This window comes from Cnephaeus nilssonii (genome assembly GCF_951640355.1).
Source record: "Cnephaeus nilssonii genome assembly, chromosome: 9".
Taxonomy (NCBI): domain Eukaryota; kingdom Metazoa; phylum Chordata; class Mammalia; order Chiroptera; family Vespertilionidae; genus Cnephaeus; species Cnephaeus nilssonii.
This window is the reverse complement of record NC_137080.1, coordinates 78612995-78628443: the sequence shown is the minus strand read 5'-3', so window position 1 is coordinate 78628443 and position 15449 is coordinate 78612995. Positions and strand designations below refer to the sequence as shown.

At 45.5% G+C, this 15449-nt stretch overlaps 1 protein-coding gene across 2 annotated transcripts in view; it reads left to right on the top strand.

Moving 5' to 3' along the window:
* Nucleotides 1-1250: 1250 nt before the first annotated feature.
* Nucleotides 1251-15449, top strand: part of TFAP2D (transcription factor AP-2 delta) — a gene marked incomplete at both ends in the record, with an annotated part of 52342 nt that continues 38143 nt past the window's right edge. The window contains 3 exons of one of the 2 annotated variants that reach the window (XM_079780657.1): nt 1251-1289; nt 2287-2784; nt 6286-6346. In XM_079780657.1, coding sequence (XP_079636783.1) covers nt 1251-1289; nt 2287-2784; nt 6286-6346 — 598 coding nt within the window. Of the gene's footprint in view, nt 1290-2235; nt 2785-6285; nt 6347-15449 lie in introns of those variants that run through there. The other variant, XM_079780656.1, reaches the window with a different exon arrangement.

Below are 15449 nucleotides of genomic sequence, written 5' to 3'. Positions count from 1 at the left end.
GCCGGCATGTAGCCACCGATACCCCCTCCAGGCGCTAGACAACTTGGAGCAAAAAGCCACATTTTGAAAGCTCAAGTACTCCTTGAAAGTCGAGAAACCCACTCAAGAGCTAGAGGCGGTTGTGTGCTCCCTCCTTTCTGACCCCTCTTTGTAAAATATAACTTTCAAACATTTAAGGGTTATTTTGGGGTAATGGTGTTCAAATACCTGGTGCCCCTGCTGCATGGCCCAGCCCCACTCCTCATCCAGCACTGTTTCCGAAGGGGAAGGGACACACAACAGAGGGGGAAAGTGGGTAGAGTTGGGGTTTGAAAGACAACATTTTACCTAAATGTGGAATCTTGTCACAAGTCTTTATTCTCTTGTATTTTTCCTAAATATATTGCCAATTACAATGTTTCTTTATGATGGGAATGTGGGATTGTCCATCACGGTTATTTATTTTAAAAGCTGCAGAAAGTGTAAGCCACCGCCGGGTGTTGCCTTCCAAAAGAGGGGAAAGAACCCAAATTCCATATAAATATGGGAAGAGCAGTATTGTTCCCACTTGTGTAAAAGCAGAAACCCCAATCTGGATGAAATTGATTTGGGTGCTTGTTGCAAAAACCAGCTTTTTCAGCATCCAGGGAGTGGAACCAATAGGAATGAACACTTACTCGTGTAAAAGGAAGCTTTAATTAATATATGTTTCTATCTCTAATATACACGTATGGTGGGGGGGCTAGATCTTTATCTTCACAATAAAATGTGTGCAAATTCTCTCTGCCGAGATGAGTCCCCACCTCAGTCGGTATAGAAAAGCATGATAAAGGTTGGAAAAAATGGATAAAAATGTTGAAAGAACCTCCAGTTCCTTATTAGGCGAAGATACAATATTTATTCCTTGTCTCCTGGGATAAATCTCTTCTGCCTATTGTCCTCCCAGTTCTCAGTGCTGATGCTTAATTTTCAAAACTTCTATATTACCAAGGGACCTACGACATCAGCCAAAGAAATACTCAGCAAGTACAAAATCTGTTCCAGGGAGCTGCTTTTGTGCAGAGGGAAAAATTTGTTCCTACAGGTTTTTAAGTGGGTACGAGGCAAGGAGCTATCTGATCCGGGCAAAGCCATTACAATTTAGATCTCTATCTATAGAACATTTTTTTTTCCTTTAAAAAAATTGGAAAATACAAGAAGTTTGGATTTTTTTTTCCCGATTCTTTTTTTGGAGGGGGAAATTGCATCGTAAGCTTTCGGAGAAACCCAACATGTCAACTACCTTTCCGGGACTAGTCCACGATGCCGAGGTATTATTACTTTTTTTTTTTTTTTTTGAGCGCGCGCGTCTGTGTGTGTGTGTGGCGGCAGTGGCGGCGCGGCGGTGGCGGCTTCCCCTGTCTCTAATCTATGTTGGACCGTTACGTTTAATTATAATCTGGCTTTCGGGAGAAGTTAAGGAAGGAAAGGGGAGAAAGTTCGTTATGACATCTGTCGCCAGGAAGGGCAACTGTGCCACGCTAAGAAATAGTTGCCATAATGAGGGGGAAAACATAATCCTAATAATAAAGAAAGGGAGGAGGTGGTGAGGAGAAAGAGATAGATGTGGAAAAATGATACTCGGGAAGGCAAAGTAAAGAGATTGATGGGGGGAAACGGTAGGTGGACGAGGGGAGGGGGACCAGCGCGCCCCTTTTGGAATGGGCTTATTCTAAGAAAGTGAAGCAGAAAGGGGGTTCTGATGCCTTGCCCCAACTGGGTAAGGAAATGAGCAAGTAGAACGATGTGCACAGAGTAGATGTTTTTAAATACATGGACCGTGATTTTGAACAGCTCTGGCCAAACATTCCGGCCTGGACCGCGGCGGGATCTCGGGGTTGGGGTCCGGCTGGAGGGGAGAGGCGCTCTGAGCCGGTGGACTCTCTCGTTCTGCTCCCCTGGCCCCCAAGCCAGTGGCAAACCTGGCTCCCGAAGCCCAGCTCCCCGCGCGAGTGGGGCAGGGGCTGTGTGTGTGTGTGTGTGTGTGTGTGTGTGTGTGTGGTGTCACCGCACCTATATAGGGTGGGGGATTTTTTTCCCCCTCTCTTGACTGTGAGGACGGGGCCGCCCACCCCCAGTCCGCCAGCTCGAGGAGGCTTCCTGGCAAAGGCGCTGAACCCGGGCTGCTGCGGCTCGGGCCGAGCCGTGCGCGCTCGCTCTCCTTGGAGAGCCCCGAGAACACTCCTGGCTCCGGGAGAGCGGCGCCTCGGTTGCACAATGACAAACCTCAAGTTTTTCTGCTCTCCCTTTTCCCCCTCTTCCTTCCAGATACGTCACGACGGATCAAACAGCTACCGTTTGATGCAGCTTGGCTGTCTGGAGTCCGTAGCCAATTCCACTGTCGCCTATTCCTCCTCCTCTCCTTTAACTTACTCCACCACCGGCACCGAGTTCGCGTCCCCCTACTTCTCCACTAACCACCAGTACACCCCGCTCCACCACCAGTCCTTCCATTACGAATTTCAGCACAGCCACCCGGCCGTCACCCCCGACGCCTATTCTCTGAACTCGCTCCACCATTCGCAACAGTACTACCAGCAGATCCACCACGGGGAGCCCACCGACTTTATTAACCTGCACAATGCGCGGGCGCTCAAGTCGTCCTGCCTGGACGAGCAGAGGCGGGAGCTGGGCTGCCTCGATGCCTACCGCCGCCACGACCTGTCCCTCATGAGTCATGGCTCTCAGTATGGAATGCACCCAGATCAAAGACTCCTGCCAGGGCCCAGCCTCGGGCTGGCCGCCGCGGGAGCGGACGACTTGCAGGTAAATAAGCATGCAGTGAATTTGTCTGGCCCTCCCCTCTTCGCCCTCCCCCTCCCGCTCTGTCGATGCTCTGACTGTAAGCCGGCTCTCCAACTCTCTCTCTCTCTCTCTCTCTCTCTCTCTCTCTCTCTCTCTCTCTCACACACACACACACACACACACACACAGCACTTATGGAAAGTTATCAAAACAATTAGAGGAGGCGTGTGCCATTCGTTTCCTCTCTTTGGATCAAGGCATTTCACCTGCACGCTCCGGAGTCCGGCTAGCGGCGGCCCCCACTTTCCGTAGGTCTGCGTGGAAGTCTTTTGTGAATCCACATTTCTGCCCCTGAGGGGATCGGGCAGGGGAGATCTAGGAGGCTGGGGTTGAGACTCCCGGACTTAGAGTAAGACCCGATAAGTTGATGACCAATCCTAACCTCAGTCTGGCGCTTTTCTGGGTCTCAGGTGTTTGTCCCTGACTGAGCTGTGGGGAGCTTACTATGAACTGGGGGAGCTGGTTTGTTCTGGAGACATTGAGCTCTAGCAGAAGTTTCACCAAAGATACTAGTTTGATGTGGAGAGCAAAGAATCACAAATGAAAAACTCAAAAATGTACCCCAATGAAAGAATCTGCACAACGCAGTTCGCCAGGGTGGGGGGTTGAGCCTAATTTCTTTGCCTGAGGCCCACCCAATCCTGCCAACCCCGTTCAATTGCAACTTTATTTTTCTTCTCCAACCCATTAACTTATGTAAGATGCAACTCCTTAAGAAGAAGGGAATGAGGAAATAAAGAGAGAGAGAGAGAGAGAGAGAGAGAGAGAGAGAGAGAGAGAGAGAGAGAGAAGACATAGGGAGAAAGAAGGGAGAAAAGGAAGGCAGAGAGGAAAAACAAAAAGGAGAAAGAGAGGGAGGGAGGGAGGTTAGGAGGGAGGAAGGAAAGAAATCAGATACTGTGGAGGCCATCACTCAACTAGATATCTCCTACTTTCTTAATGCATTTTTTGCATATTCTTTCCAACAATAGAATTTATAATTATATAAACATATTGTCACAGCCTCATTTCAAACAAATAAGCCCACAGATGTCCAAAAGAGAACCCAGAAAACATGAATTTGTAACTTTTTTTGCCTGAAAGTGCAGCTAGTTCTATCTGTGAGTCCCTACTTTTTCAGTCTGCACAAAGCTGGCCACCTTTTCCACAGTCGCCACAATGCAAGGCAAGATACTTGAAGAGCCCAAGTTGGAGACGTCAGGGAACCCTTGTTGCGCACAAAAAATCTTTCCCCCTCATTTACCTCCAAGCAAGGGATCATTTTAAAATTAAAGTGAAAGCCCTTACAATCCCAACAAAGAGCCATAGCCACAAGATCGGCACACAAGGAAAAAGATTTGGCTTCATAAACCTTGACTTTCTACATTTGTATTCACAAAATAATTTTATACGCTCAGGGCATTTTTACATTTTTCACAAGCATCCCCTTATGTCTCAAGGGGGAAAGAAATCTGCCATTCAATGCTTTGCTCAACTAAAACCTATTTACTCTTTTTAATAGCCACGTCTGCTGCTGATTTTTTTGTATCTGTACAAATTTTTTTTCTGTGCTAGGCACAAAGCCGGGCATTTTTCAAAAGAGAGGATTAGAACATTTGCAAGCACCAGACAAAGAGAGAGTCCCGTGCAAAAGAACACCGTAGTTTATCCAATTTTCGACTTAGTGCCATTCAACTGGTCATTTATGCAGTGTCATCTGACCAAACAACGTTTTACTTATGAGGGGGGAAAGTTTGTTAAGTGAAGAGACCAAGATTCGTTTCTTCTAAGAAAATAAACATCTTAGCGGTATGCCAGAGAATGGGAGAGAAGGCTTCACTCCCATGGAGAGCTTTGTGGCCTTTTACCTTCTTCACTTCAGATATTTTGAACCTTTTTTTCCCCCAGCCTATATGCTTTTTTTAATCATTTTTAATCTTCTTTTTTTTTTCATTTATTACTCACACTGAGGGAATATTCATACTGAGAGAAACGCTCCAAGATACTAGAAGAAATTGAGGAGCACGGTATACGATCTATTTATATATCTATGTCTATAGATATACATATATAATTTTATATATGAGTAAATATGAAGCAAGTTGTAAATCTGGCAAGCTATTTTTTCCCCACTCCTCCTGGACTTAGCAGAATGAAAAAGAAAGAAAAAAGTCATAGCTACTTTTAAAACGAGAACTGGGGAGGGGACATGTGGGAGAAACCCGTCTCTCTCCTTTTATTTCTTTCTTTTTAAAAACATTCATCAGCATATGCCTCATTTCAAATGCAACAAATGTAAATATACTTTTCCCTGCACAGAATTTTAAGTGAAAGTCCAATGGTTTGGAGGGCAGTCTAAGTCTGCCTAACAGATGCAATCAGTCTTGTGGCTTCAGTTCCATCTTTGAGTCCCCTAAAAAGATTTGCTATGGCCAACAAAGGAAACTGTCACACCTTTTCCCATCACCGCTTTAATTTATGCCCAGTTTCCAAGGTTTTTTTTTTTTCATATTGATTTGATAATCACTTTAAGGCAGAACAGTTCAAATAAGAAAGAGCTCGTGAACTGGTTGAAAAGGGGGCTCTTACAGGCCTGCCTCAATATGGTGAAAATGGGGAAGCGAAAGGGAGCCAGGGCTGTAAAGGTTGTTTTGTAAAGTGGGTTTTTATTATGCACCGACTCTCTCCGCATTTACTTAACTCTTCACGGGCTGTTGGGTAGGTTAACACCCTTCAAGGCCTCTTTCATGTCCAATACCTCGTTTGTTTGTAAAGGAAAATGAGCCTTTAACACATTTGGACTCAGGGAGGGGGGGAAAGACACACAGAGAGAAATTTTTATTTTTCTTAATCAAAAATCAGCAAACCCTTACCTCCTTCCCAGTTCAAATGACCCCCAAATCCATTAGGCTACTGAAGATCTACAGTGAGTGAACCTGAAGGTGTTTCCTCTATAAGACCCCATTTTGGGTAGCATTATAGGATGCTCTTCCAACTGGGGTAAAGCAGAACCTTCATTTAGATAACTTAAATCTCCCACTTGAAATGACTCCTCTGAGCTCCCAAGAAACCCACAGTGCCAAACTTGACACAGTTGGTGTAATTTGCTTCATGCAGAAACTGCCATGGAGACTGTATATGCGCTATGTGCCTTGATGGGGACTCAAAGGGTTTCTCATTCTCTTATGCCAAGATGAAAGGCACTCAGGCCCTTTGAAGTGTAATATTTCATGGTGCTGTAAAATGCATACCTTAAGATTTATACAACTTTTAGATTGTGGTTTTCTGGCAAATTCCGCCCCCCCCCCCCCCCTTATTATACATGCTGCCAAACTTGCTCTAGCTCAGTGGTTGCGTTAAATGTCTACTATGAGGTTATGTGGATATGAGGTTCAGGGACAGGACTGATTGAAAGACTTAACTCATAGGGTCATACTTATTAATACCTATTTGAGTGATTTTATGTATTTCCCTTTTATTAAGGGCTCCGTGGAAGCCCAGTGTGGGCTTGTTCTCAATGGCCAAGGTGGAGTGATAAGAAGAGGTAAGGACATGTTAAAACATTCTTTTCTTATCTATTATGTTGTTTTGAAGATCTGGTGGTGCTTTTAAACATCAGATCCCTTGTCTGGAGATTGAGAAAACAATTGCTCTTAGTCAATTACTCTTGTTCCACACAGACATACCCACATTAAAAAGCCTCCCTTCCTCCACTGAGGCCTGAACTTAGCCTGTGCCCCAAAGACCTCTGATAGAAGAGATTGACTGTTTCTCACAGAACAGTGACAGAATCAAAGTTCAAGACAAAAAAAAAAAATCCTTCTCACACCTCCTTCCCCCATCACCACATCCTGGAGCAGAATTTCTGGTCTTTTTTAGTCCTAAATGTGCCAGCCACAGCCTGGGTATTTGAGGTGATGGTGTTAGCTTGAGGCTTTGAAGGATTCTGTGAAAGGCTGGATTCGTTGAGGCTGCAGGGAAGGCTAATGAAACACCAACATTGTAGCTGCCCTTATTTTTCTAAGTGTCCTGAACATTTCTTTCTTTAAGGGAGGGTGGGAGGAGGAGGTGGTGTTAACTGCACCAGATAAAGCTTTCTTGTTCCCATCTGTTGAAGAAAACATCTGAATCCAGAGTTACCCATGGATTGGAAGGGGGGACAAGAGTAGAAAGCTGTTGATTTCGGCTCAGACACTGAAGGGGGCTGCATCTCAGATGTTCCATTTTGACAAAAGGTTTTGAACTATGACATTTTAAGGGCCTCGAGGCAGTGCAGATTTTGCTGGCTTCCCACTTAACTGTATCCAGTGCCTCTGAAGCTTATTTTCCTAGCAAGCTGAGTAACCCTAGGAGCATACAAGGCAAGGGGGACCAGCTGTTATCCCAACTTCATACGAATTAATAAGATGTGGCCTATTCACCAGGACTAATTCCAGCTCCAGGGCTGCAGTTTTCTTTAGTAGCTGAACCACTAAACACTGAGTCACTTCTGATGGCACCAAATAAATGTTCTTCAGTCACTCTCCCTCTCTTTCAAAGCTCATTTAAAGATTCCAGAGAGAGAGAGAGAAATGTATTGATAGACAGCAGTAGGTTCTTTCATGTTTAAACTGCAGGTTTTGCAACCCAATGTCCAGTGTGAAGCTCCATTTAAACTGAAGGGGGTGGGGGGAGACAAAGAGTGCTTTCCTTTGGGAACTTGACTATTGTCATAGTGGAAGCTTGAAACTTCCATCAAATGTAAAATAGCTCTTTAATTATGTTGTTTCACCAGATGGGTATTTGAGAACTTTTGATTTTTAATTACTAGTGATGCTCCATAAATATATATTTTTAAATGAGCAATATTAAACCTGTCAGCCAGGGCAATACTGTCATATTGACATGCCATGAAATAGGCCCAAGACTAGTGAAAATTGAGGGAAAATATACAGCCTGTTGGGAAGAAGGGTTAAAAATGCAGAGTGAAAGAGGGACCAGGTGAAAGGAGCTTGTCCCAGTCTGTTGGGGCGGTCGCACCAAAGGTGAGGCCAAGCACTCCGGACGCACGAAGATGTCGGTGGTGCTGAAGGACAGCGCCACTAATTAGCGCCCGGAGCCGGCTCCTCCCAGAGCCCAGCTCGCGCTACTGCGGATTTTGAGTTCAGCTTGATCACCCTCTCAATTGATTGGAAATTGCGTCAGGTCGTACAATACCTGACAGAGGGTGGGAGTTATTCGAGGTCGAAGGTGGGAGCTGGATAGGAGGTGGCTGTGTAATCAGTTGAATTTTCTGAGAGAGCCGTAGGGGACACCTCCACGCCAGCCTCCCCCAAAAGACCAACGCTCTTGGGTAACTACAAGGTCAGACGGAGCTGCGGTCCTGTCCTATCAGAGCCACAGAAATGGTCTTTCTTGGGTGATGTTTTCGTATTCTTCCAGGATCCGGTGCCAACTCACTTCACCTAACACATCAGCTCCGAATCTGCTATTTTAAGCCAAATATTGATCTTTTAGGAGCACAGCCTGGCTCCAAAGAAAATGGGGAGGCAACTTGGGGGTTTTGTTTGTATTGTTTCACTAACTCCCTCTATCTTCCCCGGCCCAGCAAAAGGAGTTCAGAATTTAACTGCTGAGTTTATTCATTTTCTATGTGTCTTAAAGATAAGCCAATTAACTTGGGATAGCCCTGGAGACCAGGGTGTGCTGTCTGTTTACTCTGAACAGATCAATGTGCATGACAATTTACAAACGGATAGCAAGGGTATCAAGGAAGTCTTGCATTAAAAGGTGGTGTAGATCCTTCCGGAGCACGCCCAGCACCTCATCTCAGAACCCCCAGTTTTTTAAGAAAAGCTAAGGAAGCCTCTTGTCTCTATTGTCACAGTAGTGCACAGGATTCCTAATATCAACAGCTCTAGTCACCTTTGTTCTTCATGAACGCAAGCTCTCTGCCATGTCGCCTTATTGTGTAATAGCTTAGATGGGAATATTTGTTTCTCTTCTAATCCATGCCTTACAGGTAACTCTCCACATGAAACATAATTTCTTGAAAAGCACAACTTTTCACCATTTTCCTTCTCCTGCTAAGCTCTCGGATAAATTTACATTTCTAATGATTTCTAGAATTTACTGTGGGAGAAAAAAATTGGATTTTACTTCCAAAGACCCCTGAAGAAAGGCAGATCCCTAAATGCCCTACATGAGTTCTCCAAGGAGAGGTTATCTGGTTTGCAGTGGTGTGTGTGTGTGTGTGTGTGTGTGTTGGTGGGGGGAGGGAGTTCCAGTTAAAATTTGGCCACGTCTATAGGTAAAGATCCAAATACCATTTTCCTGACTCACTTTGGTAAATGACCGTTACGTTGTGTTTGCCTATAATGAAGGCCCCATCGCCAAAGAAAGTGCGGAAGAGGGGGCAGCAGCAAGGTAATTACCACCTAGATAAAATATTTGCCACCGCTTCGGAGGTGCAGCTCCCCACGCGCTCACTCTCGGTTAATGGTGTGCGCGATTTTGCCCGCAGCTCCGCCACTCGAACCATCAGAACCAATAATCTTTACTTTACCCAGTCCTCGGGTATCGATAGCTTCTCTCGCCTCCGGGCGTCGGCTTTGATATGTTAATATTTCTGAGTAGCAAATTCTGCAGAGATCATATTAATGTTGTACGTACAGAGTGGAGCTTTGCCTTCGTTGAATATTCAGATACTGGATTTCAAAAGGCATCTCTTGAAGAAATGAGGCTTCTATTTACAGGAGTCGTCTGTGTTTTTAATCATTAAAAAAAAAGAAAGGAAAATCCACTCTTCTTTTCCCCAGGAATCTTCTGAGACTCCCTTATGGCCCCCTCCCCTTCGGCAGGCGCTGGCCCCTTTCATTTCTCGCCCTGAGAATTTAATAATAAGAGAACAATGTTGATGACAATGAGGACAACGACAATGATGATGAAGCTAATAATGAGGGGACCCAGATTGGAATCGCAGGGATAGGGGCTCCATTGGGCTGGGCGCTGTGGCCTTCAGAACAGGATGGAGGTGTTCTGAATAGATTTTCCAGTTTTTCCATATTTGGGTGGGAAGTGACATTTTGGCCCTGGTCTCTTTTTTGTGTGTGTGAAATCGGGATGGCAAACTCAAAAAAGGAAAAGGGAAGAAAAAAAAAGGAAGAAAGGAAAAAAAATGAAAAAAGTGAAGCGGGGAAGCGCCCTTGTTTCGCTTTGTGATCACTCTGCCTTGCTGCCCCAGGCTAATTTCAGAAGCTTAAATACCGCCGTAGCCTCTGGGCCACGCGGAGAGGGAGCGGCCGGGCCGCGGGCAGGCTGGAGCGCTTTCCGGATTGCCTGTGGCTACACAAAATACAAACTACTTTGAATCAAAACATTTTTGGGGAATTAATATGATCTGAACTCTGCACGTTTTAAGAGCGCCGGAGTTTGTCAGATCGCTTAGAGGTGACTGGCACGCCAGGCGGAGGCATTTAGGCTGCGGCACAAACATTGTCAGATCCGATTTAATTATATATATTAAAAAAAAATGCTTCGGTGAAACGGAGCTTAGCATCAATCGCCCAGTCTGCCAATAGCAGGGTGGATGGATCTGACCGCTTTCCCCTTCCGCAGCCCCCACGGCTGCCCACGGGCTGCTAGGCCAGGAGGACCCGCTTTCCCCCGATTTCTCCAGGCCCCCCGAACTCTGAGTCAGCCTTTGGGTCTTTCAGCATTTCCTGGAAGGAGTAAGGTTGGAGGAGGGTGGGGACACTTGTGCCTCTTCTTTTGTCAGAGCTTATGGACTCTTTACCTCAAATCTCAAAAACTCATTTCTATGACTTATTTATTGTGACAATAAGGCCAGGAATACACCTGGAGCCTCGCCTGCCTCGTTAGTCCCCAGATACAGATTCCGAATCCAATCACCTTTCTATGAAGTCTAAAATCCATATACCAAAAGACCTGGACGCATGGTTTGTTGGAAATCTATTTTGCGGGAATGGGGGAGCTGCTTTTCCATAGCCTAATGCCTTCTCCCCAATTTCCTTATTGCTTTGAAAATCACCAAAAGCCAAAGCACTCTATGTTTGGGAAATGGGGATTAACACACACACACACACTCACACACGATTACACACCCACCGCCCATTAAACTACTAGGTCTCCCCTTGCAGACCTCCCTTTCTTTTGTTCTGTCTGGAACCTGCACAGGGAGGAGAGCTTTTCAAACCTGGTAATCCAGTTATACCTGGCGTATCCTCCCCCAAACAGCGCACTTTGCTGCCCAAATATCATCTGAGGCCTATTTGATTACAATTAAGCCCCCATCCCTTTGTTATTTGATTACAATTAGTATCTGCTTCCAAGGACTGTGGGGGGGGGGGGCGGGGGGGGCGGGTATCTGGAGGGGCTGCGATTGAGAAGGGCAAGAGGCTAGAGGGGAAGACCCCGGGAATGATCCTGCCCCACCCAGTTTAAACGTGTACCTCGAAGAAATGCACCAGCAGAACAAACTGGGACAGGAAACTCTCGTAATCGCTTACACATTTTTAATGTGTCAGAAAAAAAAAAACCACGAGCGATCACTGGAGATGAAGAAGGGGAGGAAAAAAATCCCTGCCGTTTGTATTTCTTTCATTTGAATTGTAAACATCTGTTTGGCTGTAAGGCGAACAGAACATTTATTTTGCTCTCAAGATTTGGTCTAATTATGTCAACACCGAACGGCAGCGAGCGGGCGGGCGGCGCGGCGGCTTTGGAGAGGCTGCGCGCACGGCCGCGCCCGGAAGCCCGGCAGGAAGTATTGATCGCACCTGGAGAACGCGCGGGGCCTCTGGCCATCACCCGCTCTGTTCTTGAGGCGGGTGGGGGGCACTCAGAGGGCACCCGTGGCTTAGAGGCAGCTTTGGGGGCGCCAGGGGAGCCGCGGTTCCTTGGAGACGACCGTGGCTGTTTCCTCTGCCCTAATTGCCTGGGATGAGAAGAGTAAAAGCGCGTTGGCGCGTGGCTTTCTAATCCCGAAGCAGCGCAAAAGGTGGGTGGGAGGTTGTCATGCTGCACAGCTCGCACCCAGTGACGTGGTAGTTGCTCAGCATCCTGGTGGGATTGGGTGGCTTTTGCTCAGGGCGCTGAGCATGCGTGTATCCATTTCCCATTGCACCTCCTCACAATCTGGGAAAATAAGGAGAGCAGCTGTGAGCATCCCCATTTTTCAGATGGCCAGACTGAGTTCCGGAGTTACTCGCCTAAAATCGAACGGATCGCTAGTAGGCCAGCTTGTTACTTGCAGCCCAGTCCTTTTTCCACTCCCCCACACCATGCCTGCGGACACAGGGCCAGACTTTTCCAGCCAGGCCACAGAGGGCGCCGCCCCAGCCCCCTTCTTCCTCTACAGGCCTGGGATCTAACAAGGTCTGCTGGCTGAAGGATCTGCATCTATTCTTTTGTGCACGACTTTGTCATACACACTCTAAGCCCTTGGCTGACGTCTTCCTATAGTGATGGCAAAGTTAATCCCTTTTACTATGGTAGCCAAGTCCCAGACAAGTGACCTTGAGTAGATAGTCCCTGATTTCTGAGGCTGTTACTATAGCTACACATCTAAGTTTACAGCAGCACTGGAAATAGGACACCCTATCTCCAGGTTTCAATTTAAAAAGTAATGACCTTCGTGGGAGTATTGCTGCTGTGCACTGTGAACGGAAAGGAGATGTACTCTAAGAGTTCTGCGAGAGGACCCTGGCTGTGGCACCAGAGACGCCCCTTACCGGAGTGCTGGATCTAGAATGAATATTACATAATTTCAATAAGAGCTGACAGGCAACACAGGCACATGAGGAATTTCAACTAGTAACATTGGGGATGGATGCTGAAAATGGCTGGGCATGGTTGACTCTTGCAAGACTTTCCTTCTTTGAAATCTCACCATTGCCATCAGTTGTCTGGATCCCCTTAAAGAATCCCCACCTCCTTGGAACCTTCATTCCAAATGCAGAACTCTGGTTATGTTGACCTATTGCTTTTTAATTCCGCCCTACAAAATAAACTGGGAAAAATAATATGAGGTTCCCCATGCTGCTGTAAACTTTACAAGTTGCCAAATCTTTAGCCAGGACAAGAGAGTTCCCCAAGGCTGTAGCAATGCCAAGTATCAAAGCAACAGAAATTCCCTTTAAAGATGCTATGACACAAAAAATAAAAGACTCTAGAGTTGATGGCTAATCTGAATACAAAATAAATCCTCCAGGCAATTTGTGTGTGCATCAAGCATACTGTTAATATGCAGCCTGTATGACTTACCTAATAAATGCTTATCTGAGCATAAGCCAGAAATCCAACCTGGATGCAGGAGAGAAAGACCAAGGTCCCAGAGAGCTAGCACTTAGCTAGGTAGCTGACCAATGGCTTCCCTGGGAGCAGCTGGTTTTCAGCACATGGGGTTTTCCTTTCCCAAAGAGTGCTGCTTCCAATTGGAGAACGCCTAATTTGGCTCCTTTTCCAAAAATTATAATATTTTGAATCTCTCTAAATAAGGCTTTAAACCCACTGTGCATTAGTAAAGATAGGAAAGGTCTAAAAGTGTGTCCTTTTCCTTAGCAACCAGGAAAATAACACGGACCCTTTTCTCTCACTCATAATAAACTTGAGACGCATTGGGTGAGCGGTCTTGTGCCCTCAATTGTGTACTGGCTAGTGAACAAGAGGGAGCTTTATGTAAGAATATGCATTTGCTTATGATTCATAGTGGCTGTGGGTGGAGGCCCATTTTCAGTAGAGGGCTGTGCGAATTTTGATTATAGACATCATTATGGCTTTAAAAAACATATTTTTGCTTCAGATGACCTCACAGTGACCTAAATTCTAAAGTTCTCAGGTTCTCAATTCTCATGATATGTCACTAAAACCCAGATTCACTGATACCTAGCTTACTTTCCTGTTCACCTCAATGTTTGAGAAGTCACATGTTTATTTTTAAAATGCATTTTGCATCTATAGGTATAAAGTGAGAGCATAACCAAAAGTATAGTCGTGTTTTTGAGCCCAGAAATCTAGGAAAACTGTATTATTATTATCATTATAGTAGTCTCCTCTTATCCTCGATTTTACTTTCCACAGTATCAGTTACCTGAGGTCTACTGCAGTCTGAAAATATTAAATAGAAAATTCCAGAAGTAAACAATTCATAAATTTTAAATTGCATGTCGTTCTGAGTAGTGTGATGAAATCCTATGCCATCCACTTAGTCCTGCCTGGACATGAATCACCCTTGGTCCAGTATATTCATATTACATAGTCTGTCTGCCCATTAGTCACTTGGTAGCCGTCTAGGTTATCAGACCAACGACTAATCACAGTGCTGGTTTTCAAGTATCCCTTATTTTACTTAATAATGACTCCAAAGTGCAATTCGGATATGCCAAAGAGAAGCAGCAAAGTGTAAGAAAAAATATAAGAAAAAATATAGTATATTTAGGGTTCAGTACTATCTGTGGTTTCAGACTTCTACTCAGGGTCTTGGAACATATCCCCTGTGCATAAGTGGGGACTACTGTACTATTATTTTAAAATTGTTTCTGAGAACAACAGGTGGAGAAGCACAGGTAAATCTGTGTCTCCAGCTCCTGCGGAAGGCATTTGCATGGTTTCCCATGGTGTTGGCCACAAGTTTAATAATAATTAAAAAAAATTTCAGTTTGACAATTAAGATGATGGCCCCTCAGGTTTTAACTGAGGGCAGGTATCCAGACACTAGCACAGGCAATTTAGCCTAGTGTACAGGATCCACCTTCTGGCCTGGAGAGGGCTAGCTCCTCTGATGGTCTCACTATCCCCTCTTCTGTCTTTGAGGGACATGCAGGGTGATCACCAGCCACAGAATGCTCAGGGAGAAAGACGTTAGTCCCAGCACTTTCGGGGGAAATTCAGATGACTATAAGATGGCTAGTAGGAATTCCAGAAAGTACAGGGGAAGAAACACTTTAAGAGTAGGACAAGGTTAGCCTGTTCTCTCCACCCAGGTCCAGGACCCCTTTGCCTTTTTAACCATCCTCCCAGGTTCCTTAGTAACTGTGCCCAGAATCTGAATACCAGAGACTCCACTGACATACATTCCTTCTGAGCTGCTTAGTAGGAGGGCAGGAGTATGTGGGAGGCCAGTGGTGAGTCCTAGACCAGTGCTTCTCAAACTTTAATACACACACGAAACACCTGGGGGTCTTTTAAAGTGCAGATTCTGACCCAGAAGGTCTGGGGTTGGGCCTGAGATTCTGCATTTCTAACGAGCTCCTAGGAGATGCCAGTTGAGGACCACCCATTGAGTAAAAGAATTTTGGATAACACTCTCCTGAGCATTTTTCTTCCTTTACCTACATTTTTTTTCTTTTCTTTCTTTTTTTTTTTTTTTTTGCCTTCTTTTTTGTCATAGGACTTTAGCCTTTTCTGGAGATGAGTCTAAGATAGCCCATAACTGAAGAAATCAAATGTATGCTCACAAAAGCAAACTTTGAATTTGACTTTGCCAATGAAGATCTTCCCTGAGCTTGCTCAGTGAATTGGGGGGTGGGAGGCTGAGAGAAGACTTGGATCCTGGGGCTTTGTAGCCACCTTGTTAGCAGTGTGGACATTGGCTCAGGAATTATGCAGTAAGTGAGGACTGAGCAGCAGGAAACTCTACCCAACAAGGA